The sequence below is a fragment of the Panthera pardus genome, unplaced genomic scaffold, assembly GCF_024362965.1.
Source record: "Panthera pardus isolate Hobbes unplaced genomic scaffold, ASM2436296v1 HiC_scaffold_6, whole genome shotgun sequence".
In the NCBI taxonomy this organism is placed as follows: domain Eukaryota; kingdom Metazoa; phylum Chordata; class Mammalia; order Carnivora; family Felidae; genus Panthera; species Panthera pardus.
The window spans coordinates 12,002,493-12,029,584 of record NW_026526991.1 but is presented as its reverse complement, the minus strand read 5'-3'; the positions used below and the strand labels follow the sequence as shown (position 1 = coordinate 12,029,584).

The following is a 27,092-nucleotide window of genomic DNA, read 5'->3' as shown; positions in this document are numbered from 1 at the left end:
TATTCCCTCACCCACAGCAATCTGAGAGCTTTGATTGCTACCTACCTACGGGTGACTTCCAAATATTTTTAGGTCCAACCGTGTCCTCCCTCCCATGCTTTCATGGGATGCAGAGTAAAAACAAAAAAGAGCATGAGCCTGAAAGACAGACCTGAGTTAAAATCCCAATCCTACCATTACCAGGTACAGACGAATTACGCAAGCCTTTCCAGCCTGCTTCTCTAGCTGCAAAATGGACTGTTTACCATAGAGGCTGTTGCACAGATGCAAAGAGAGCAAGTGAAACTACGAATACAGTGCCAGACGTCCGACTCGATCGTACCCTGCATCCGGTTCTTCCGGGGGGCACTCTTCCTCCTCAGATCCCATCCTTCCGCCTTCCGTGTCCCACTTACACTGCAAATTCTGTGTGTCTAAAAAGTGAGTTTATTACAGTCTTTTCTTATTTCTGCTGGTTGAGTTAATCATATTCCCAGTCTAAAAGACCTACTTGGAACCTCTCCCTGATCCTTTCTGATGCTTTGCTCTATAGTGAGTATCCCAATATCCAAATCTGTTCGGTACGGACGGTTTTAACTAGTATTCCTTGGTAATGAAGAGCCATCAAAATAGGAGAATAGCAGAGTTGTAGCTCATGTAAAGATAACAGGATGTGGGATATACTTGGGGGTTGGCAATTAGGGGGCAGAAATAAGGAGGTGTTTGTAGCATACTGGAGAAGATGTGGACCTAAGCAGGGTAATGGGGCCAAGAAAACGGAGTCAAGAGCTGCTGTGGGGGAATTTAAGGAATGTGGCAACCGACCAGTTATAGGCAATAGGCAGAACAAGATGGCTTTTTAAGACTTATAGTTGCAGACTCACTATTCAGGACCCATTCACCCACGCACTTTCATCAGTACCTGAAAGAAAAGTTTTCTCATTATTCACAAGTCACACTGCTTGGGGTAAACGAGTCTATGTTGTTATTGTTTCTTAAATATATTCTCTGTTACATGGAGTTATTCTGAGTATTACTTGAATCCGTTATTTACTGACATTTAAGCACCTACAACATCCTAGTCTTTAACATCAGGGGGAGGGGAAGCACAAGGGCAAAAATAAGATTTTACTTTTTTTTTTTTTTTTTTAAAGTTTATTTATTTTGGGAGGGGAAGGGGCAGAGAGAGGGAGAGAGAGACACAATCCCAAGCAGGTTCCATATTGTCAGTGGGGCTCGATCTCACAAACTGTGAGATCATGACCTGAGTTGAAATCAAGAGTCAGACACTTAACTGACTAAGACCCCCCAGGCACCCCTGGGGTGGTCTTTTGTACCTTTTCTTTTGTAGGACCAAATTTAAAAGGTGAGACAGGCATTTAAACTAATAATTACATCAACATTATTTGTGCTATAGAGCTAAACATAAAGTACTTTAAGAGAACACAGAAAGAGTGGTCCCAAATAGAATTGTTTGCCTTAACTGTTGTAGGATAATTAAAGTCCATGGAATCTTGGAGAAAGAAGAGTATTTTTGTTTATACCTTCCCATTTCTTTTTCTTTTTAATTTTATTTGAGAGAGAGAAAAGTGCACGCATGTGTGTGTTGCACACGCACGAGCAGGGGTGAAGGGCAGAGGGAGGAAGAGAGAGAATCTCAAGCAGGCTCCCCACCCAGTGCAGAGGGGGGCTCAATCCCACAACTCTGGGATCACGACCGGAGCCAATCAAGAGATGGACACTCGACGAACTAAGGCACTCAGCTGCTCCTTCCCATTTATTTCCCAGCCTCATCCTCATTTTCTCACTTTGGTAATCTCAAGTCCCACTTCTATACTTGATCTGCTATCTGCTGCTTCTAAGCAACGGGCTGCAAATCCTATCACAAGAGAAAAGTTTCCCAATTCCTGTATTACATCTATGATCAGAATGAATTGCTGAAAGAAAGGGATCGATATGCGTTTTATTTACACCTTCACAACAACGATCATTTTGTTATTTAGGTAGAGGATCTTCTCACCAGTTTATCATCCTGGCCAGGGTCACTTACCATTTTCGTCATGCTATAGGAAAAATGGAAATTAATTCTCTAGCTTTGTAACCAAAAGAAAATACTTTTGCCTTGAAGTATTTTATTTTTTTTTAAACGTTTATTTTTGAGAGACAGAATAGAGCAATGAGCAGGGAGGGGCAGAGAGAGGGAGACACAGAATCCGAAGCAGGCTCCAGGCTCTGAGCAGTCAGCACAGAGCCTGACGCGGGGCTCGAACCCATGAACTATGAGATCATGACCTCAGCCAAAGTCAGACGCTTAACCGACTGAGCCACCCAGGCGCCCCTGCCTTCAAGCATTTTACAAATTAGATAATTCGTACCCCCTAGGATTTGCCTGGATAGGCTCAGATCTCAAACCCTACCTGCCTCTGTAAAAAAGGGTTTATAAAAAGCACTCAGCTGACAGAGCCTAAGAAAAGGCCGGCCATTCTTCTCAGACCCTGTCCCAAAAGCCAGGGTGCCCGCCTGATGTCTGTGACCCTCTCACAGAAAGGTAAAAAACAGAACGCTGGATTTAAGATCAAGAATCAACTAAAGTAATTTATAAACCTCTGTAGAAGAACGATAGGCTAAGAAGACCTCGAGAAAGAAAATGAATGGATACGCACAAAGACAAAACAACACACATTTACCAGACACTCAGTGAAGTTCATTCTAGGGTCTTCATTTACCCCCACACTTAAAACTGGGCCGCCCCAAATCTCTGTCCTTTGGTATTTGAAATAACTCTGTATTGAACACAAACGTCCCCCTCTGCCAATCTAAAAACAGTGAGTTTATTATACTATTCCTGCCTCCTTTTGTTCTTCAAACTACCATAATAACCTGGAGGGAGGGCTGTGAAACAGAAGTGTTTCCATTTCTCCTGTCAGCAGGGTTTCACCCTCTGAACACCTGGAGCTGAAAATATTAGTATCTAACAGTCCCGAAAAGATTTCTGATAGCAACATAAGTTAGATAAAAGTCATGTGTTTTCTCTTTGACAGTGAATATAAATCATACCCAGAGCCATGACATGTCAGACAATCTGCAGGTAGATCTAGAACTGGAAGGAAAAGCCTACACAGGGAGACTCCCTGCAGCCTCTAGTTTGTGAGTTCAGGATCAGTTCAAACGGTTCATTCTTCATTTGGTTGTCCGTGACTGAGTAGATGGCTGGGATCCAGAGGAAATTCACAAGAACAGATTTAATGACTGTGTCATAATGATTATAGTAGTAAAAGGCCCATCACCGACTAAAATATTAAATTTAAGGGAAAGTATTATCTGATTCCAAGAAAATAGTCTAGGGGCACATCTATTCCTGCTAAAGTCTCAGTAAGATCACTAACGCACGCAGTATGGGCCCCCTCCTCTACGCTGTGCCACGCACACCCACATACTCATCTTTGACCTGGCTCCTTGAGAGTGAAGATTCCCATATTTAATTGTGCATAATGATCACCCCGGGAACATTTTTTTCTTGAGATCAAGATCCTTCCCCCCACAGATTATGATTCAGTGTGTTGTATCAGGGCCCTGGTACTCCAGGTACAGGTGGTTTGGGAAACGCTGAGAGGCTTTGCTGGCATGATGAGAATTATGGTGACAGTAGGTGCTGCTAGAAAATGCCCTTAGCGGCTACACTTCTAGAAGAAGGGCAGAGATTAGGGAGGGAGGAAGTGCTGAGAGGGAGGTAGTAGTGGCCATAAATGTAAATTACCTCAAAGTAGAGGGATCTTCTTATATGGAACCTACAGATAAGAGAATAAAAACTGGTTTGTTTTTTGTTTTTTTTTTTTAAATGCAAACCTACTGAAATGGAAGCCTAACAATGGTTCCTTCTTTTACAGTAGTTTTAACCAAAGGGCAGATGGAGTGCAGGAGGGGACCAAGTGCAGTCCTGAGCCCTTGCAAAGAATAAATAAAAATAAAACAGGAAATACAATATATTGTACATTCATGTTTACAATAAAAATAATTTAGAGGATCTAGCATATGCAAGTCTAAGGACAGGTATAGGCTTTGTATCCAAATCACTTGCCTTCAACACACACACACACACACACACACACACACACACACGCACACGCACACACATACACACACACACATACACACACACACAGCTTTCAAATTACTCAGAAAAAAGGCAGGCTGACCTCTCCCCTGAGGCTGAGTTCTGCCATCTCAAAGCTATGAATATTTAAAGAGAAAAATAAATATTTCAGAATAGAGTCATTCAAACCAATAGTCTATTAGGTTAAAAACGACAAACCCTATAATAGTCTTAATGTCTCCAACCTCCTAAAAGCTCTTTCTTCTGTATCTTCTGTAAGCAGTATTTAGAACCTCAAACATCCATGAATCATGTCTTCCACCCACAGGAGACAATAAGAAATACTCTGGTCCAGCTACCTGCTTCCTTGGAAACGGAAGGTCCCCACAGCCAATATGGTTGGTTGTCTATTCTAGTCAATATAATTGATTTATACAATTCATGGGTGATTATTCTTTTTCTTAACCAAATTTTCAATACAATTTAAATCAACTTACTCTTTATTTTGTCTTCATGGGCAATTAAGTTCATATCTTCTATACGTTAAACTGCAATATCCTTGAAAAAAAGCCGTTAACTCAGGTTCAGAATAAAATATTAGGAAGATTTTGTAGTGCCTCCTGAATCAGAAAATATTGAATTATTCTTTATATATATAGCATTGGATGTTCTATTATAGTTCACTTCTTCAAATAAGTAAATCACGTAACATACAGTAAGAGCCAAAATTTTTCCCTATGCCCTTCCCCCAACAAAACTGCCTTCTGTCTGCAACCACAACTACATGATGGCTTGTATTTCCTCTATTTACTTCACAAGTAAAGCCCCTACGTAGACCATGGGCTGAATCACATGCTGCTTCATCCATAGCTTCCTCATTAAATGATGAGCACACAGCAGTTGATGTTTAGAAAATGTTTGCTAATTGAATCGACCGGACAGTTGATTATCTGCTTCTGAAGCACTAAGTCTGTAAAACACATAAGAACCTTTTCTCTTCCTAGTTTTAGGAGTCTGCAAAAAGCTCACCACGATATCAAGAATTGTTCTTAAATACTTCCCACAGAAGACAAGCGATTACAGTCCTGTATTCAACACACACGCTCATTGAAAGGCTGTGCGAGTATCCGCGCTCTGTGCACGGCAAACGGTGAACAGGCGCTTCCGCTCTCATCACCTCCCATGCAGGTTATTCCAAGAATCTCTCTTCCAGTCATTCTCCCATCTGCAAACAACCTCAGCCTAATCCATTTTTTAGAAGTTTATTTATTTTTAGAGAGAGAGAGCAGGAGAGAGACAGAGAAAGAATCCCAAGCAAGCTTCACACTGACAGCACAGAGTCCGATGCGGGGCTCAAACCTACGAGCCACGAGATCATGACCTGAGCGGCAATCAAGAGTCAACGCTTAACCGAACGAGCCACCCAGGCAATCCATTTTTAAGCAGCTCCCAGGAAGATATCGTTAACTAATTCTCTTCTGAAAATCCTAGGCTCCTCGATGCCTACACTCTCAAGTCCAAAATCCTTCGCCCATCCAGTTTTGATTCTTGCTGCCGAGTATTCACTGAGTACCTATGAGGGGCTAGACACTTGGTTCTAGATGCTGGGGAAACAGCGACTACAAAGACAACGTTCCTACCCTTGGGAAGTTTACACTCTAGTAAGGAAAGACAAGTAAGAAACAGGCAAGCCACACAAGAAACAGATGGGGAGCCATGGAGGAAAATAAAGCAAGGAAGGGGGTACAGGGGTACTGGGCTGGAGGGACAGAGGACCGCTATCTGACACCGGGGAGTCAGGGCAGGTTACGACCGAGCAGACACCTGAAGAAATTCAGAGAGCAAGCCGTGTGTCTGTCTGGGGGAAGACCGCCGCAGACAAAGGGAACACAAGCGCAAAGCCTCAGATGTGAAAACGTACTCAGCTGACTCTAGGAACTAGGAGCAAGGCGGCCTCGTGCGACTGAACCAGAATAAGCAAGAACAGAGTGGCAGGAGATGGAGAAAGGTGGCAGCGGGGAAAGAGAGGTGTTGGGTAGAAATCTTACCAAGCTCAAGGCCACTGCAGGGATTTGGGCCCTTCCTCTCCGGCGAGGGTTCTGAGCCAACTGACATGGTTAGGGTCAGGTTTCACATGGACCACTGGGCAAGGCAGAAGCAGGCAGGCCAGTTAGGAGGCTACAGTAATAACCCACCTGAGAGATGACAGCGGCTCAGCCGGGCCCAGGTGGCGCTCTTACGTGTATTACGTCTTGGAAAACACCTTGTGCTATCTCACCTCCAGTTTCTCTGCACCTGCCAGTCCTTCTGCTTAGAAAGCCGCTCTCCTTCCTACCCATCTGCCTAGCTTGTACACATTCTTTAATATTTAGTCCGGTCATCCACTGTTCTCAGAAGCTTCTCTTGCCTCCTCCAAATAGGAAAAAAATCACTCCCTCCGCGTATTCCCACTGAACCTAATACGTAACTCTACTACAGCACTTCTGTTCTATTGAAATTATTTGTTTAGGGGCGCCTGGGTGGCTCAGTTGGTTAAGTGTCTGACTTCAGCTCAGGTCATGATCTCACGGTCCGTGGGTTCCAGCCCCGCCTCAGGCTCTGTGCGGACAGCTCAGAGCCTGGAGCCTGCTTCGGATTCTGTGTCTCCCTTTCTCTCTGCCCTCTCCAGCTTGTGCTCTGTCTCTCTCTCTCTCTCTCAAAAGTAAACAAACAATTAAAAAAAAATTTTTTTTTTTTAATTGTTTGTTTACATATCTATCACCTCTGTAGAACATGGACTCTTTGAGGGTAGGTAACCGTCCAGGTCTAATCAATTGTTGCATCTCCGCTGACTGCCTTATAAACATTCAATAAGTGCTTGTTAAAAGGGGGGAAAAAAAAGAAATATGTCCAGCCTAGTAGAGTGTATAAATAACTACAGGTTTTTGTTAATTTTTAAGAGATACAACCAAAATTAGGACAGGAAGAGACCCAAACCCATCCGGCATGGAGAAACGCAGGGGACACGAGGAAGGGAACACCGCAAACCCTAAGACGCAGAGATGGACCATACAAGGGGTAAGACAGATGGCTTCCTTAGTGTTCTTTACAAAGTGAAGACGGAGACAAAACCTTCCCTGCTGAATTACATACGAAACAGCCAAGATCCAGAAACAACCTCAGTGTCTCCCAACGGGTGAATGGGTACAAGAGCTACAGCAGAGCTAGAGGGAAGCAGGTCAGGGACCGTGTGCTGGGGTAATCCAAGGAGAGTCCGGGTCTGGCAGTGGCCCTGGGGGAGGGGGAGGAGCTCCTAGACCTCAGTCCCATGGGGCTGTATGCAAGCGGGCAGTGAGGCAGGAATGGGTGGGAAAGGAGAAAGGTTCGAGTCTGTAAGTCCAATTTTCTTAAAAGAAGATTCTCCTGATATAAACTACTAATTAGATTTTACCTTTCAATCTGAAGTTCATTTTTTTTCCCCAAATGCATCCTAAAAGATCTTTCATAGTTATTTTGAGGGTGTTTTTGGCAATTTATTTTCCCTTTTTAAATTTAATTTTCACTTTTCTCAAATTAATGCATGTATACAATAGCAAATCAGATGGGTACAGAAGAGCTCATAATAAAAAGGAGCAGTCCCCTAATCCCTCCCTTTGCCAACCCTCTTGGGAATGACCATCTTTTAACAGTTTCTTGAAAGGCAGCGGGTCCGAGGCCAGAGGCTGCCATTGGAGTACCAATTCCTACTTCTCCAGGCTTAGATGACACATCACTCTAGACCTGGGCACACAGGATGTAGGACCTGGCCTCCCCGTTGAGGCCAATGAAGGCCAAAGCCTGTGTGAGCTAACTGTTCACATGGCAAACTCTGACCAAAGGGGGAGAAACAGATGAGTGGAAACCAGCAGATAAAATGCCTCTCTGCAGTCCCTTTGGATGGACCAGCAAGAGGAACATCTACAGAACCCTTCTGAAAACTTCTACGGAAATCAAATACAGACGATCCCCAACTTAACGATGGTCAACTTTATGATGGTGTCAAAGAGATACGTATTCAGTAGAAACCATACTTAGAATTATGAATTTGGGTCTTTCCCCTGGCTAGATTGATATACAGGACGGTCTTCTCTCCTGATGCTGGGCAGAGGCGGCCAGAGCTCCCAGTCAGCCATGTGATCACGAGGGACAACAACCTGGACACTGACGATCATTCTGCACCCAGACTGCCGTTCTGTTTCTCAGTACCGTATTCGATGAATTACGTGAGACACCCAGCACTTTGTTATAAAACAGGCTTTGGCAGATGGTTTTGCTAACTGTAGGCTACTTAAGTGTTGTGAGTATGTTTAAGGTAAGCTGGGCTAAGCTAGGACGTTTGGTAGCATTAAATGCATTTAAATGCATTTTGACTTACCACACTTTCAACCTGCGATGGGTTTATCAGGGCATAACCCCGTGCTAAGTCGAAGATCTGTAATCAACAACACCTATAACAAGGCTATGGCCAGCCCACCTTCCTTGTTTCACTCCCCTTTCCTCATCCCTGCTTTCCTACGACTGTACTCCCAACAGTATCAGTTGGTAAAGTTTTTTCTGCTTTTGGTTTTTTAATTGAGGTAAAATTGGTATGTTATATTCCTTTTAGGTGTACAACATAATAAATCATATTTGTATACACTACAAAGTGACCATAATCCTAATAAGTCTGATTATCACCTGGTACCATACAACTGACCCCCTTCCCCTCTGATAACCACCACCAATCTGTTCTCTGGATCTATGTTCATTCAGTCTTTTGTTTTCTTTAGAAATTGATCTTTTTAAATTTTAGAGAGGGGGGGGGCAGGGGAGAGGGGGAGAGGGAGAGAGAGAGTCTTAAGCAGGCTCCACACCCAACATGGAGCCTGACACAGGGCTCCATCCCACGACCCTGGGATTATGACCTGAGCCAAAATCAAGAGTCAGATGCTCAACCGACTGAGCCACCCAAGCACCCCTGTTTTTTGATTCCACATGTAAGTGAAATCATATGTTCTTTTCTCCTCTGGCTTATTTCATTTAGCGCAATGCCTTCGAAGTCCATCCTTGTGGTCACAAAGGGCAGGGTTTCCTTCTTTTTATGGCTGAGTAGCATCCCACTGTGTATCCAGGTATGTGTGTGTATCTCACATCTTCTTTATCCATTCACCCGTTGGGAGACACTGAGGTTGTTTCTGGATCTTGGCTGTTTCGTATGTAATTCAGCAGGGAAGGTTTTGTCTCCGTCTTCACTTTCTAAAGAACACTAAGGAAGCCATCTGTCTTACCCCTTGTATCTTCCATCTCTGCGTCTTAGAGCTCTACATTTCAGGAGGTTATCTTCAATTTTATTTTCTATTTGTCTGTGGCATGTTTTCTTTTGACAGTCACATTCTTGATCTCCATCCCTCTTTTGCATTCTCACATTGCTCCCTTTTCATTATACCAGTAATGTGGGGTGTTTTTTTTAATGTTTATTTATTTGAGAGAGAGAGAGAGAGAGAGAGAGAGAGAGAGAGAGAGAGACAGAGTGTGAGTGGGGGAGGGGCAGAGAGAGGGAGACACAATCCGAAGCAGGCTCCAGGCTCTGCCGTCAGCACTGAGCCTGATGCGGGGCTCGAACCCACAAACTGTGAGATCACGACGTAAGCCAAAGTCAGTCACTTAACCGACTAAGCCACCCAGGCGCACCCCTTACCCAATAATGGGTTTATGAATGTATTAACTTCCTGAATCTGACTCCATTAGTTGGAATGTTGTGTTAAATTTTCCTCTATTTCTTGCGTTGTCTGTTTCCCCAGAGGGTCAGCTTTTCTTTTTGTTTTTTTGTGGTCTCTGTCATGCTGAAGGACCCTCTAATATGGCTAATGGTCTTCACGCACCAATGATCCAGGTATAAGGACTTGGTTAGCTGGTGTGGGTTTTCTCTGCTATTGTATAATCTGTTTTCTGACTAGTTCTCTCCCTGGAATTAAAATTCTAACTGGGAACTCAGTATGAGATTTAGAAAAAAAAAAAAAAAGAAAAAAAAAAAAGAGCATGTCAACCAGTAGGCTTTGTTTTATTGCAAGCTGCTAGGAAAGTGTGGAATGATCTCCTCCCCAAGTATGGGACTCAAGGAAGGGGTGCCAATACCTAATACAGAAAGAATTACATTCAATTTCCCCAAGCATTCCCGATCAAGTTCTTCAGGGTCAAACCCTCTGGTGTTTTTGGTTTTCCTCGTTCTGGTGCCGGAGAAAGGAGCCGCCACAAGTGCTGGCTGCCTCCACCGGGAAGGCAGCGGAAAGGCTACGGAAATGCCACACGGTTGAAGTGATCCGTACAGAATACACCCAGAATCGCCATTTCCTATTCCTTCTTCACTCTCGCTGAGTCCAGAGCCTCTCTGGGGTTCCTGCTGGAGAGACTGGCCTACACACCCCTAGCCGCTCCTATACTCATTGTTAGGCTTTAGCTTCCGCTCCATTTATCCATCAGTTGGTTCCCGTTTGCTGTAATTTCTCCAGAAATGTGTTTAACTCTCTCGTTCATTAGCAGTATCGCTCTTCGCCCTTTTCTGTCTGCTGTTACTGGTTCACGTTTACACTTCTACACTGTTATGCCAGTGGGCTCTTACAAGAGATGGGGGCTGCAGGAATGTCCCAGAACTTGACCCAGAAGTCATGATTTTTTTTCTGCAAAAGATTTCAACCATAAGCAAGCTCTAGAATTCAAGTTCCTTTTCTGTTTTAATTTAAATTTTAGTTAACATCAGGTTCCTTTTTAGCTTTCCTAAAGAACATGGGGTAGTGAATGTCGTCGTTTCTTTAACCCTTTAAGAACACCAAGATTCACTGAAAGCAAACTGGAGAAGCTTGAAGGAAAATGAGAAGCGTTTACTACAATTCTTGGCAACATCCTTGTCCTGACGCTTTAGTAAATTATATGCATTTGCAGTACAGGAAGCAAAGCAACTCAGGAAGTATCAGAACTACTATTTTTTTCTCTGACTTATTTCATTTAGCGCAGTACCTTCAAAGTCCAATCGTGTGACCACGAATGGCAAGGTTTCCTTCTTTTTATGGCTGAGTAGTATTCCACTGTGTATACATGTATGTGTGCACCGTAAGTCACAGTCCACATGTCACCTACAAGCTCACTCAGCACCATGTCTGAATCGTGACAAATATAAAAGATCTTCATGAGTCTAACCACTCTCAGAAAACAAAACAAAACAAAAATCAAGTACCTGCCAATTAGAACACCTAATTCTTCACCTCCCGCCTCCTTCACAAACACAATAGGGACCAAGATCAGATGGCGGTCTAAAGGGAGAAAAACACTTCCCGGTACCTACACCTCTCTACCACGCGGATCAATAAGGCCTGCCATAGACTCTGACCCTTCGGTCAGAATAGAAGGGCCATGAAATATAAACTAGTGACTGCCATGTTTAATCCTGGACCACAGCGAGACAAAGAAACCTAGAGAAGGAATTAGAGTCCTGTGTTGGAAAAGTTCATCCAAAAAGTGATCGCAAATAAGGTGTTATGCTAAAACAGGAAAACCTGTCCCAGAGTAGGAGAGGATAATCAACTTAAGGAAGAAGGTATGCAGAAAACCCAGATTGGAGATCCAAAATCTGTTCCTAAGAGAACCCAAAGGCGGTCTAAACTTCAATAGTGCTTAGCGATGAAACACTCTCAGATTTCACTCTACACTTTTTTTTGGTTTTTTGTTTGTTTTTAATTTCATTTTAAGAGAGAGCACATGTGCACAAGTTGGGGGCTGCAGAGAGGGGCGGGGGGAGAGAATCCCAGGCAGGTTTTGCACTGTTAGCGCACAGCCCCACGAGGAGCTCGAACTCACAAACCGTGACCCCATAACCTGAGCCGAAGCTGGACACTTAACCGACTGAACCACCCAGGCACCCCTCACTCTGCACTTTTTACCTTTCCATGTCAAACCAACTGCTCAACAAACAAAGACAAAAAAAAAAAATCTTCAAGCATCTTTAAACAGAAACAATCAAAGGGCATGTTTATTTCTTCTTCCTGCTTACAATCTTCCTCACCTATAACTGCATTGTTACCATTATCCCATCAACTGGACTATCGAGCTTCATTCAAGAATTATTTTCCAGGGATGACTCAGGGGCTCAGTCGGTTGAGCATCCAACTCTTGATTTCAGCTCAGGTCATGACCCCAGGCCCTGCGTTGGGTTCCCTTTGTCCCTCTTCCCGGCTTGTGCTAAGATAAACAAATAAAAATAATTTAAAAAGAATAATTTTCCAGCAAAGAATTCCCAAGATACACAAGTTGAGCCTTTTACTCATTTTAAGATTTTTCCCTTTTAGGAATGAGGAGCAAAAGAACTTGATATTTTCGCCTTTACAGACTAAACATCTGTTGTTAAAGGTCTGAACTTCCCAGGAGGATGTTCTGACAGTAGAAAGAACACCAGACAGGGACTATGGAAAACCGAGTTCTAGCTCCAGTTCTGCCATTACTGCACCAAATGACCTTGGACAATTCACCTCCTCTCTGGATCCACATCCAGATTTGTAAACTAAAGTTGAGTTGTAAGAATCAATGATTCTATGATAAAGAAGCCTTACCCAAGGGACAGAATGCACTAAAAAGGAAGAAACATTAGGCTCATTACCATGTGGAACAAAGTATTTTCTCTGCAACAGAGAGAGTCAACAGAGTGCCATTAAGTAGTTTATCCGCTCTCCCGCCCGAAGTGGCTAAGAGCTACTGTAATAAGGCAACACTTTCATTTCTCTCTTATCCTGTACAAATGCTCCCATATGATTACTAAACCATCAAACTGTAAAACCTCTGTGCTGCGATAAAATTTCAGGAAGCTAATGCTGTGTACAGAATTGTCAAACTGATCAATTCTGTACTTTCCCAAAGGAACCCAAGACTCCAAGAAAATGAGCAGACATTTCTGAAGGTTTTGGCTAAAGGTGAGTTATAAAGATACATAAAGAAAAGGTGAGGGACGCCTGGCTGGCTCGGTTGGTGGAGCACATGACTTGATCTCAAGGTCGTGAGTTCAAACTCCATGCTGGGTGTAAAGGTTACTTAAAAAAATAAAATCTTAAAAAAAAAAAGAAGAAGTTAAATAAACATTAAGGCCTATATTCTTCATATTATGCTTCAGGTAATGGCTATCATCAAAAAAGGGGTATAAACAGCATAAATTTTGGAAGATAAACATGGGTTCTAACCCGGGCTCTACCATGTACAACCGTGTGACTTTGGAGAAGTCATTAAATCTCTCAATGCCTCAGTATTTTTATTTGCAAAATAAGAGAGGGGATAGCTACCTAAATGGGGCATCCATAAGAATGAACTGAGATCGTGAATACAAAATTCTTTTTTTGACTTACACACGCACACACACACACACACACACACACACACACACACAGCTAATAACCACTATTTGTGAAGGAAGAAGACAAAAGGGAAAGAGAATATAGTTCACAACGTGAGGCCTAACAGCTGAGCTATAACTTTAAAGATCTTCATACTCCTTTTCACATAAATAGTCACATCAGCATAAATGTTGGGGGGTGGGGGGACAACCACCTTCTTCTCACTTTATATAAAAGCATAGGCAAAGTGAGATTAACCCAAACAAAACACCTACGTCCCCAGTTTCTCAAAAATGCCTCCTGGCTCCTCAAGAGAGGACAGCATATGAAAGCAGACACTTGGGTGAACTTTTGCTCAAGTTGCTACACTAGCAGATGACAGACAACCATTTCATCCAACGTTAGGAAAACTCCAAGCAGTGCCACCCACATTCTTTGATACGTGCAACGTGTTTCGTTCCACAGCACCCTCTCCCCACTGAAATTCCTAGAGAACCTGAAAACCAATGAAAGAGCAATGGTTACAAGTCTAACTACTGGAGCATTCTAAAATAAACATTAAAAAAAAAAACAACCCAGAAACACTATTTTTCCTGTGATCCTGTCCATGTATTTTTGTTAAAGAACTATTTTTAGGGGCACCTGGGTGGCTCAGTCGGTTAAGCGTCTGACTCTTGATTTTGGCTCAGGTCATGATCTTCACGTTTGTGAGCCTGAGCCCTGCGCTGATAGTGTGGAGCCTCCTTAGGATTCTCTCTCTCCCTCTCTCTCTCTGCCTTTCCCTGGCTCGCTCGCTCTCTCTCTCTCTCTCTCAAAATAAATAAACGTTTTTGAAAAATTAAAAACAAATAACTATTTTTACCTTTAATTAGAGAGTCCTAGACTCTCTCTGAAATTATTCTACCACTGTGTCTCATTCAGTACTCTAGAATTTGGTTCTAAACTGAGATAATGTCTTGCATAATGCACACACATGCCCATGTGCGTCCACCAGAGCCATTCGTCTCACCCTTTCTGCTGCTGCCAAGCTTTCCAAACTATTTCCTCATCTGAACTCTAATGGTAGTTTACTGACGTCATATTCATGTAATCTACCATGCTCCGCCTCGTATTTTAATTATTTATACATACTATGCATTCCCCAATACTCCCGGAAATTACTGTTCAATTGAGTTTTCATTCATCAATTAGGAATATGTTAAATGAGATACCACTTAGCTTTCAATTAAAAATAAGTGGTTTCCTTCGGCTTCCAATCAAGGTGAAGTGACAAGAACCGGACAGACTTCTCTTGCTGCTCCAAAAAAACCCAGAACAAAATACATGACGTACGGCACTCGAGACGCCGTACGGGAGGCAGAGAAGGACACTGATCCCTCAGGCAGGAAAAGCCAAGGTGACCTTTACGACCGCCCAGCTTACTGCCTGGAGAAAGTTTCCAGGCTGTGGCGCAGAGAGAAGCGAGAGCCAGGTGGTGCCCATGGGCTGAAGACAGTGAGCTGCAAGTGCAGGGAAGCCAAGACGGCTGGCTGGAGTTCACAGGGAAGAGCGCCAGAGAAAAAAAGAAAGCTGCACAGACAGAGAACTCCGAAGACGCGCCCGGGGTCGCCCTCACATACGCAGCTAAGTCATGATCACCGCACGTTCTGTGAGGAGCTACCGAGGCTGGGGGAACGTCCACCTGAAGGAGGTGGAGGGAGTAATGCCAGGAGATCACACAGGGCCATCAACAGAGCCCGCTTCCCCACGATGAGAGGGCAAAACCTGGTTATTTCGGAAACATCAGTTAGAGTACTAAGAACTTCAACAGTGAGGTAAAACTAACCAGAGACTAAACACAGCTCTGGCCCTTTCTAACACAACCGAAAAAAACAAGACCTGAAAGGAGCAAACCATTTTTCAGAAACTCAGCGGGGCTGTAGACAAAGCTCAAGAGTATTTATTGAAATAGATACGTATTATATCTAAGCCTCCAACAAGGTAAAAAATTCAGCGTCTGGCATCTAACCAAACATTACCAGGCAATGTCAACAAGCAGAAAAATATAGTCCATAATGAGAAAAATCAATGGTAACTGACCCAGAACTAATACAGATGTCAGCATTAGTGGACGAGGATATTAAAACGTTTGTATTCCACACGTTCAAGAAAAATTGTATGTAAAACAAAAACCGAGCATGTTAAGAGACATGAAAGATAAAGATACATATATGATCCACATCAAAGGCCAGAGGTGAAAACTATATTGTCTGAGATTTAATGGAAAAAAGGCAACAACTACACACTGGATTGGATTAATGGCAGATTAGACACTCCAGAAGAAAAGATTAGCACACTTGATAATACCACCAAAGAAACTAACCGAAAGAAAATACACGGAGAGGAAAAAAGACCATAAAACAATGAACAGAGAGCCTTGAAAATGACATGGAATGGAAAAAAAAAAAAGAAAGAAAGAAAAAAAGAAGAAAAGAAAATGACACGGAATGGTCATACTCTAATACGTATCTGTATTGAACAGCTTTTCAAAAGCAGTATGCTAAGAATCTAACTTTTGGCCATCTCGAGTAGAAGGAAAAGAAGAGAGGGAGGTGGCAGCACTCTAGTTGCCAAACCCTAAAATGTCACCACCACCTTTCCCTTTCTCTTTGCCCTTCCCACACTGGGTGGGTTGAAGATCTTCTTCCCCCTTTCCTGACTTCCCAGGAGACCAGAGCTCCTATGGCACTTACCTGCTTGCTATCTTCTGGATACATGTTGCCTTCCACTGAAACATCTACAAGAGATTTCCCCAAATAGCTGTTTACTCCAAAATTCTCCTTTCTTCTAGCCAAATAAAGCATCCGTTTCTAAAATGACATTTATATTTTAAATATTAACTGATTTAAGTAATAAGCACGAGGATATATGTGATTACCCAATTTAACTCTCCTGTTTTCATTTCCAAAGAGAACCCTGCCTATGAAGTAACAGGTTAAAATTCATTAATTCAATCGCAAAGTATTTACTAGATACTGAATCGAACCAGATGTGACAACGAACACAGGCGATACGGTCGCATTCCTGAAAGAAGCTAGTCTGATGGGAAAAAACAGATAAATATACTCACAGAGACAGTACTACTATAGCACGGGCTAAGAGAGCATCGCATACACGATGCCAGTCACAATAAAGGGACAACCCTGAGAGGGGGGCAGGCTTTCTGAAGGAGGTGAAGTCTAAGCTGAACCTTTAAGGCAAGAAATTAATCACGTTCGTGAAAAAGGTATTCTGGCTCAATGTAACAGTATATGAAAAACTGTATGAAAAGCAGGAAGGTATAAAACACAGCATACGTGGGGATATGCCTTAGATTTGGGGATAGAATGGAGGGATAAAGGAAGAAAGGGGGAAGAAATCTTCCTATTTTCTGGGGGAAAGTGAGAGAGCAAGTCAAGGGTTTCATACTAACAGAGATGAAAACATGTCAGAACTGCCGGGAGCTGTGTCCCTGTCCCTTTCGTCAAGCTCTAGGGGAAAACCTTCCCTCTATTAGCAAGTAGGGAGGACCTCCATCCTTCTCAGTCGGGGGTTGGCAAACTGTGGCTTCCCCCACCAGTTTTTGCAGAGCCTAAATGCCAAGCATGGTTTTTACATTCTTAAACAGCGAAAAAAAAAAAAAAAAAAAAAAGTGAAAAGCAGAATATTTTGTGACACATGGAAATTATATGAAATTCAAATTTCAGTGTCCATAAATAAAGTTTTACTGGAACACTGCCACACTCCTTCGTTTATGTATCGTCTATGACTTCTTTCACGTTTCAACAGCAGGGCTGGATAGTTGGGACAGAGACAGCATGGCCCGCAAAACCAAAAATATTTACTATCAAGCCATTAGTGGAAAAAGTTTGTGGATTTCTATGTTTCAAAGTCTCAACTCCTTCACTTCCGTGTCAGTTTGTCTCTTCAGAACTTTTTATAAGGAATCTCATAATCAATATTAGATGAAAGAATACAGTTCTATTATTTGTGGATGTGAAAGTATTGTAATTTCAAAAAATAATCACTGATTTCCATTTCCATATTGTCTACTTAGATATTCCTTTATACGTGAACTATCAAATTCTGACTGCAGAACTTTATCCTGTAATTGTGAATGAATCCAATAGCATCAGTTATAGGATTTCAAGTTACAAGTTTAAAAACTGCATTCATTTCCTCTTGTTTATAGCAAGTCTAGCCATCCTTATTTCCTGAGCTTTAATTAAATAAGAAATATCATTCTAATGTTCTGAAACTGATAGCCCTTGGAAAGAATTCAAGAGGCTGATGAAAAGAATCTGCCAAAGGAAGCTGATCTAAGAGTATTTCTATGATATTTGACTTATACTAAGTATTATTACCTCAGAATATTTTCCAAGGGCTGAATTCATCTTTTGGTTGTGTTTTACCTCTATTTTCGATAGAAAAACAAGATCATGTTTTCCTGCTGCTACCAACTGAAAAGACTCTTATAATCCCGGATTTTGTTTTTTCCAACATATTTTTTTGATACAATCGCAACATCTCAAGCGAAGTGGTATTTACTTTTGTGGATTTTTAGTATGTCATTTGTCAGTCCAATTGTCATCTCTGAAACAATATTCCTAAAAAATAAGGTAAAAAAAAAAAATTAAAATTTCATGGTTAGTAACCTTTGAGGGATCTGGGTTAAGACCCAGGTTAGAAGACAGGTAGGTTCGGGGCGCCTGGGTGGCTCAGTTGGTTAGGCGACCGACTTTGGCTCAGGTCACGATCTCGCAATTTGTGGGTTCGAGCCCCGTGTCGGGCTCTGTGCTGACGGCTCAGAGCCTAGAGCCTGCTGCAGGTTCTGTGTCTCCCCCTCTCTCTGCCCCTCCCTTGCTCACGCTCTGTCTCTCTCTCTCTCTCTCTCTCTCTCAATAATAAATAAATGTTAAAAAAAAAAAATTTTTTTTAAAAGACGACAGGTAGGTTCTTGCCAAACAGCTGACAGCTGCATGCATGGCTTACAATGGAAAAGAGAAATAACATTCTACTTAGGAGATGAGATACCCTCATTGATCAATAAGCTATGAAAACGGAGTGAAGTCAAACCTGTCACAAAACAAAATTTGTAACAGAGATCTGGTCCTCAATACTCATAATTGATATTTTACTTAGCAGAATGATAAACCATTCACATAAATCAAGGTAATTAGTCCAGTATAGCTAAATCTCTGGCAACGCTGTGAGGACTAACACAAGGAAGTAGGTAAGAAATGCAAAGAGAACAGAGGATTAAAGGGAACACTTAGCAGTTATCTTCAAATACTTGGCTTTTATGAAGAGAGATTAAGTTCTGTGTGACTCTGGACGACAGAACCCGGGGACAGTGAGAAAAGCATAATGAGAAGACATTTTAGCTCACCGTAAGGAAACCTCTTCTACTTTTGAAGGGCCACCAATGGAACTGTTTATCTTATGAGGCTGCTAGTATCATGGAAGAGAATGCAGACCTGGAATGACATAGATTTCAAGCTTGAAACCTATCTCTGTCCGTATCTAGTGCCGCCCAGTGGCCTGACCTCTCAAATCTCAGTCTAACGGATGGGAAAAACACCACGGATCTCAAAAAGAGATTGGCAAGTGATATGATACGCCAATGACAACGATTTATGTAGATGTAAATGTGATGTGTTTGTAAACTGGTGTCAAGCAGGTACGCAAAAACAAAAAAACTTGTTTTAATAACAGTCATTATTAGTGGCGTTAAGAACAGGGAAGCCAGAGAGAAACTCTCTGGGGTTCCAATCCTGACACTGCCTCCCTGGGCAAGTTACTTAACTTTTCTGAATCCCTGTCTCCTAATTTCTTTCTTATTTTTAATATTTATTTATTTACTTATTTAGAGAGTGAGCACACACGTGCACACACAAGCAGGGGAGGGGCAGAGACAGAGGGAGAGAGAGAATTCCAAGTAGGCTCCACGCTGTCAGCATGGAACCCAACACGGGGCTCAAACCCACAAATGGTGATGAGATCATGACCTGAGCTGAAATCAACAGTCAGATGCTTAACTGACTGAGCCACCCAGGAGGCCCCCCGTTTCTTCTTAATTCCTACAATATGGACATTAACGGCACTTATAAGGCTGCTAATAGGAATAAATGCCTTAATATACACAAGGCACTGACAAAAGTGCCTAATACATAATATGTACTCTGTAATATTATCTGCCACTATAAAATAATACTATTACAATGGATTCATTTTATTCATTAGTAAATTCCCTGCTTTTTCAAGTACAATTGACCCTTAATGGGAGGGTAGGGGTGCTGACGCCGCCTCCGCCCCCACATTGTCAAAAATCTGCATGTAACTTTTTGATTCTCTAAAGCCTTCACTAATAGTCTACTGTTGACCAGAAGCCTTACTGTTAACATGAACAGTCAATGGACACATGTTTTGTATACTATATGTACCATGCGCTGTATTCTTATATAAAAGTAAGCTAGAGAAAAGAAAATGTTATTAAGAAAACCATAATGGCGAGAAAATACATTTACACCACTGTACTGTATTTACTGAAAAAAATCCACATTAAGTGGGCATGTGCACCTCAAACCCATGTTGTTCAAGGGTCAACTTCTATTCCATCAAAGCCTTGAATAAGTCAGAGATGGAAATTCCAGAAGTGAATCAGAGCCTCAACTAAATTAATTCATTCACACATTCAACAAATATTGACTGAATATATAATACCTACAAAAGGCACTGGGGTACAGTGCTTAAGAGTATGGAGTCCCAAGCCGGTCTATGGATATGAATCTCCACAACATCTCTTAGGAGCTGTATAAACTTGGGCAAGTTACCTAACCATTCTGTGCCTCAGTTTCCTCTTCTGTACCGAGGGGATAATGACAAGGTCATGGAGAGGATTTCAATGCTGTTTAGCCCAGTACCTGACAGGATTAGCTGATCAGCTATATTTGGCTACACTCCAGGCATAGTTCTAGATACTGAGTATACAACACACTGCTGAGAAGGTCCCTGACCTCACTCACAGAGCTTATATTCTTTGGAGGGGTCGGTGGCACAAATGATAAACATACATGTTAACAAGTAACGACAGGCACTAAGATCAGTATTAAATAAAGAAAAAGCAGCATATGGGGATAGGGCAGTTCAAGTTGACACAAGACGGTCAAGGGAGCACTCTCCCTTGAGAAGCCAAGTGGGAAGCATTTCAGGCTGGGAGAAAAACAGAAGGAAAGGCCCTGAGCAGGAGGGTACAAGGTGTGGTAAGAGACGAGCAAAGAGGCCAGTGTCTTTGGAGCGAAACATGGGAAGAGAAGGAGAGAAGGTTGGGGAGCCAGCGGGGTTCCTGATCACACAAGGGCCTCAGGGACCGGAGTAAGGACACTGGATTTAATGAGTCTTCAGGAAAACAAACAACCGGGAAGGTTTTTAAGGCACAGGAGTGACAAAATCCGACTTGCACTTGAAGTAATAATGCACTCTGCCAACAACCTCTAATGAGTTATTGGACTCTAAGGCTCCCCGAATTTCATCACTCTAACAGAAACAAAGGGACGTATGAGCATCTGGGCAATGGGAACACCACAAACAGCATGATGGCGGACTGCAGCATTCCCAGCTGCCTAGGCTGGAGGTCGAGCACCGAAGCCCAATAATAAAGCTGCTACATTCAAAACGGCAAGGCATCTGCGGCAGGGGCGTGTTCTGTTTGCATTTGTTGTGTTTCACAGCCCCAGTGTTGCGAAGAAAGTTTAAGGAAGACGGGCCGGTCGGTTTGGGAACGAAGAGACAGGAAGAGAGAGGGATTCCGGCTCCAGGACGAGATGCCTTGGGACACCAGCCACGTCGGGCTCCAGGGAGGACTGGTACACCAGAAAAGGGCCACTGGGCAGAGGAGCTGAATCATCACAGGTGACCACCTGAGTACGGCACAGAGATGCCCAAGAAACCACCCAAGGTGAGGAATTACCCCAAGAGATGTTTTCATCTGAGGACTCCACAGACCACAAGTCAAAGGAGAGATGAAGCTGTTTCCACATGGCCATCCGTACAGACAGGAGTGTGAAAATCTCAGGGAAGAGCACAAGACTTTCCGCCCGGGCGCTGTCACCGGGAGGGAGGAGGAGCGCCATTTACCTGGCCACACGGAGACGTCCTCGGTGACAATGCAAACTTGCAGAGCAGATTATCAAAGGCTTACCTAGTCTGGACTGCAGCACTAAGGAGAAAGATAAAGTTAAGGAAAAAAAGGAAAAAAAAGGGAAGGGCAAAAAGGTGTGTGTTTGGGTGGTGGGAGTGGGGGTAGGGGGGTGGCTGGGAAGAAGAGAATCATCTACCGAGTCCAAATTGTTCAGATTTAATCACATTTATGGAATTCTGGGTATCTTTTCAGGAAAGCTTAGTCATTTTTAGCACAGCAATATTTTTCAAGAGCCCATCTTGGCTTTGGCAAGGAAATGGTTAGAAGTAAAGATACGGAGCAGTGTACAAGAATTCCGCAAGAAACCAAATCTTCGGAAAGAGTGAGCCTTTTTTTGGTTCATTGTAAAGGAACATAAATTAGTCTCCAGCCCACAATCTGCACCTACCCCCAACTTCCCAGAGTCCTGCGCAGCCCATAGAAAGTGGAAAGTGTGCCAAAACAAACCGTGTGGGCCCAGGCTCTGGGCATGGAGGCTGGGATGAGGTTCGGGTGGAACCGGCCGGCAAGAGAATGGAAGGGCTTTGAAGCAAGGCCACAAAATGGAGACTGAGTAATCCCCGAGTACTTCCAAAATCCACAGAAAATGGACTACGCGTAGCTAAATCTCAGAACTGATTCCCTACTCCGGCTCATTTCCAAAAAGCCAAACCCAGAAAGGACACGGGAAAATGAAACAAAGCAAAACATACCTGCTCAGTTATCTGTCTTTAATTAAAGCATAGAACACCCTCCCTCTCCTCTTCTCCCAACCACCCAGGAACAGAATAGCGACGGGGCAGCAGCTCAGGTGAAAGACTTCAGCCTTCCAGCTACAAAGAGGGGAGATAGCAGACAATGGAACTGGTGATTCATTACAAAAGAATACACTCCAGAGCCGGCCTGCTGCCACATGGGCTCCCTGCACTATTTAAAGGAACAGCAGCCCCCTTTCCAACCTCCCTTATTCTTAACACCTTCCCTCCTCTCGGTCCTGATGGAAAACAGATTTTGAAGAAAATGCCAGCAAAGCACTGAGCTGTCCAAGAAAGGGAGGGCTTTGTGTTCCACAGAAACTGGCAGTCTTACGCTACAGGAGAGTACAAAAATTTTCTTTCACATCCACCACACCGTACAACCTTTCTCCTCTCTGCCTGGTAGACTTTCCCCCTCAAGAACAAATAGCGTAACTGAGTCTGAGTCAGGCCAACCATTTTTCTTATTCACTGAAGTCGACTGCAATTTTGTTTTTCTAATTTTATACCTATTACAAGAATGACTTCTTCTACATGGTTATTTTCATAGATGTGAAGAGATGTAGTAATTTGGTTCACTTGCTCAGAAATAACAAGAGTATCTCAGAGAAATAAATACACCTACACCATTCACACGAACAGCGGGTAGACCTGAAGTTCTATTTTAAAAAGTCACCTGGGCATGTCTGTCTAGTATAACAGAATTTTGTGATTAAACTGTCTTTTGCTTTTTCTTTCAAGGCAAAACACTGATTACCCTACTGTAAACGGCAGAGCCGTTTGCTAATTATACCAAAAAGGGGCCTCATAAAACCACAGCCGATATAATAATAAGGTGCACCCGTCGAGCAACGGCTGATATGGATCTAATATCGATCTGAAAGCACTTTGCCTTTCTTCCACCAAGTGAGCAGTTAATTTAAAATTAAGGGATACAGGAATGTCAAGATCCAATATGCAAAGAACCGAGGTGACAAAATGATAAAAACAGATCTAAATACTTCTCTTAATATACTAGTCAAGACAATAAATACTATGCTATAATAAGCCATTTAACTTTGATAAACCAAACCCTAAACGGCACACGCGTTTTATATTCAGAAAGTCTATGTGACAGATCATTATCAAACACCAGGATTACATGTCTGGCTTGAAAAACGGAAAACAAAAATAACCAAATCAAAACAAAACAAAGCAAAACCAAAAAACCAAAAAACCCCAAACCTGTAAGGACAAAGAAAGAGTTGGCCCATCTGGTTATCTCCTTTCATTTTTTTTTTTCTAGATTACTAACAACTACGTATGTTACACTGACACAGAAAGTATATACACCAAAACAAAAATGCTGCCACACGGAAAATCCACAAATTTGATATTCTGCACTTCCCGGTTGTAGAAATTCGGGAGGGGCAAAGATGAGCAACTTCCTCTCTCAGCATCCTGCACATCCTGAGACGATCACCGTGATTTTAAATCTGTTAGAATTCTTAACCACCAAGAAATCTCCCTGTTTCTATTTCTCTCTTCTGCTTCACTTGCTAAAACTCCAGTTTCCTTACATACCAATTATTCAGATCACAATATCAAGTGTGCAGAAGCACGCGTTCTAACTTGTGTTTTACACACGCTCCTCCAGAAACTCAGGGCACATGTTCCAAGAGGCCACAGAAAACCTCTGATTATAAAAAGCACTACTTTAGAGAACTCTTTCACTGATTTAAAAATATATATATTGAAAAGTCAAGTAGCTGAAAAGCCCTCAGTAATAGCTGAGAAAGGAGAGAGCTGTTGCCCTGTAATATTGCCAGTTAATGAAAATTGAATGAGGGCTCCAAGGTTAAGAAGTATCATCTCCCAAGCAACAAAGAGAATCCAGAAATAGGTCTTCTCTTTTATGGAAATTTTTAAAAAGTAAAGCAATATTTTAAAAGAGTTAATTAGGCTGACAGCGAAGGGATAAGTGGAAGAGAAAATATTTCCAAGATTTCTCTCCTTTCCAAAAGAGGAGGGGTTTCTCGATAATCTCTGAACTCAGATCTGGTGAAAAATTACTTTGGAAAGATACATTCTTTGAAACTCCCCTTCCCTCTAGGTCATGTTGGCAGCATCTCCCTGATGCTTTCCCTCTTTCCAAACAGCACTGCAGGGCATTATATAACATTTAACGGAACACTGTTCCTGCCCCTAAAATGATGCCTCTATCCAGAGAGCTAGCCGACTCTCTCGCCCTCCGGTGGTGGTAACTTGGAGAGGAAAAGAGAAGAGAGAATACAAAAAAAGGGCAACCTCCTTAAAAGGAAAGCACTGTCCAGTGATGAAATTTCCCTACAGAGCATAAAAGCCTGGCGTGACACCGATCCTAGGTCTGAGCCTGAAGGACTGGAAGGCTCGACCATGCAAATGACTTCACTCCAACCATAGCCTCATCATTCCCTATCTACGTGTAAAGGAAAAAGGGTAAAGGAACATACAGAAGGTGCCAATGAGAAAAAGAGCACTGCCCGGGGAACCATGGAAGGCTATTCACCTTTCCGTTTGTCAGGAATGACTTGGTAAAATGCAGATTAGATACTGCCTGGCATAACCAAAGACAGGCAGAGAGAGACAGAGAGAGAGGGAGAGTAAGCGGAGAGAGATCTTCCATTTCTGACTCCCTCTCCTTCAAATGCCTTTTAATGCCCGTGTGATTGTCACTTATCCGTTCAGATTTGTTCTCCTTTCGGGGAGAGCTCGACCTGCCTCAGCTACACCTGGATATTCCCAGGGTTCCTACTGAAAACATTCCTTGCCAGTAACAAAGCCATGAAAACGAAGCCTATTTTTCCAGCCTTCATTTTTAACAAGCCATGTAGAGCGAAGGCAGCGAAACTGCAATTCCACAGCCAGCCCTGAGAAACCAGAGTGAATCAGGAATCAGATTTCCCTAGAACACAAATTCTTCTGCAATTCTTAAAAGGAAGTCGGTCCCTTTCCCCTCTTTTTGGCAGTCTGTAAGAATCTCTTCCTACCTCTGCAGTCTCTCTCCCTCCCTCTTCTCAGAACCAAGACAAAGAGGTAGACAAATCCCCACAGGGTCTTTCCTGAGCTACAGCTGCACAGAACAGGAAACAGGAATCTGCTATGGAGCTGAGGGAGGGGGAGAGAAAAAAGGATACGGACACATCACACACACACACACACACACACACACACACACACACACACACTCTCTCTCTCTCTCTCTCTCTCTCTCAACAGACACAGACTAACACTTTTCAGTTAATAACAATAAATCTGGCCTTTTCTGGGAAGACAATCATTATTAAAACTCTGTTTAGTATACCCGACCCCCATATCTTTACTTAGATCCCAGAAACCAGAAAAGAAACACACGGAGGAAACACAATCTTACCTGAGTTACCATTTTCTTTTTCTCCATAAACCAGACGGAACAGATGATGAACCCTTCAGGGCGGTCGTGCTGGGGCACACCTCCACAGCTTTCCTTCCCCCCCTCCCCCCCCCAAGCCAGCTATTTAAGGGCGGGTGATTGATTTCCCTTTATCCCGTTTTCCTTCCTTTCTCTTTCTAGCGTTTCTTCCTTTCTTTTCTCTTCCTCTCTGGCAGTCTCTCCCCCTCCTTCTTTCTCCAGCTCCCTCCCATATCTCAGGCAGATGGCTGAAGGAAGCCCCACCCCTGAATGCCTAAGGTAATTAATCAGAGTAGAGCCCCACCTCTTCCTCCTCCCCCCACCCCCTCCCGGCAGGCTGACATCTCCCAACTCCAGAAACAGGCCTGCTGGAGAATGGCAGTTTGTTGTGTGCTTTGCGCACGCGTGTGTGGTGTGTGCGTGTCTGAGTGTGCGTGTGTGTGTGTGTGTGTGGAGAGAGAGACAGAGAGAGAGAGAGGGAGGGAGGGGCAGGCGCCATGTGCAGGCATATTTTAAGGAATGAATATCTGTTATGGGGGCATTAATTACACAGCACTGGAAGCATTCACAGCAGCTCACCATAGTTAATACAGATTTAAACTATTCCACCCGTGAATACCTGATAATTAAACAAGAAATGAAACAAAAAGTATTTAAAAAATATCTCCACTGATGTACAGTTTATAGTTGTAGTGGATTTAATGAAAGATGTGAAAAGCTGAATGACCACTTACAGGAAGGTTTTCAAGGAATGGGAACCGGCAAGAATCTGCCTGTCCTAAACCAGTCTAATGCCTGCAAAGGACCAAAAGACAGGAGGAAGGTAATAGGAGTGCTTATTTTTTTCTACTGTTAAAAACCTGGGGATTCTGAAAAAAGTGTCTATAAACAAGACTGCTTAAGAAACTTAAGGTGTATAGGAAGGTGTATGCAAATTTGACTGCCTAAGGCTTCCAGGTTCATTACAAATCCTGGTTAACTGAGAATCTGCCTTTTGTGTTCCCCGCCCTCGGTATTTCAGCCTCTACTGAAAATCATAAACTCCTTCTTATCTATACACTGGGCATCTGTGCCATCATTGTAAACAGTAATTCTTGCTACCATGTGCTACAGATATAAAAGATTTGGGAAAATGTTTACTGGACATAAGAGTTTCTTTAATGTTTTCTTACTAAAACAAGAGTGAAAAAAAGCATAAAGGTGTGACTCAGTCCAGAAGTCCTAGTCTAAGCCCTGATTCTGCCCTTTACAAGTGATCTTGCTGGTCTTTAAGTTCCCAATGTAAATTTCA

General features: G+C 42.8%; 1 protein-coding gene across 29 annotated transcripts in view; it reads right to left on the bottom strand.

Moving 5' to 3' along the window:
- RBFOX2 (RNA binding fox-1 homolog 2) overlaps nucleotides 1-27,092 on the bottom strand; it is a 285,909-nt gene that overhangs the window by 77,035 nt on the left and 181,782 nt on the right. Inside the window, exons 1-2 of one of the 29 annotated variants that reach the window (XM_019446755.2) lie at nucleotides 17,823-18,083; nucleotides 16,173-16,289 (exon numbers count right to left, since the gene is read on the bottom strand). The exons of 25 other annotated variants lie outside the window; for them this stretch is intronic. In XM_019446755.2, the coding sequence (XP_019302300.1) occupies nucleotides 16,173-16,289; nucleotides 17,823-17,852 (147 nt within the window). In that variant the 5' untranslated portion in view covers nucleotides 17,853-18,083. Of the gene's footprint in view, nucleotides 1-16,172; nucleotides 16,290-17,822; nucleotides 18,084-22,350; nucleotides 22,471-25,783; nucleotides 26,072-27,092 lie in introns of those variants that run through there. 3 more of the 29 variants (XM_053896028.1, XM_019446766.2, XM_019446758.2) reach the window with 3 other exon arrangements.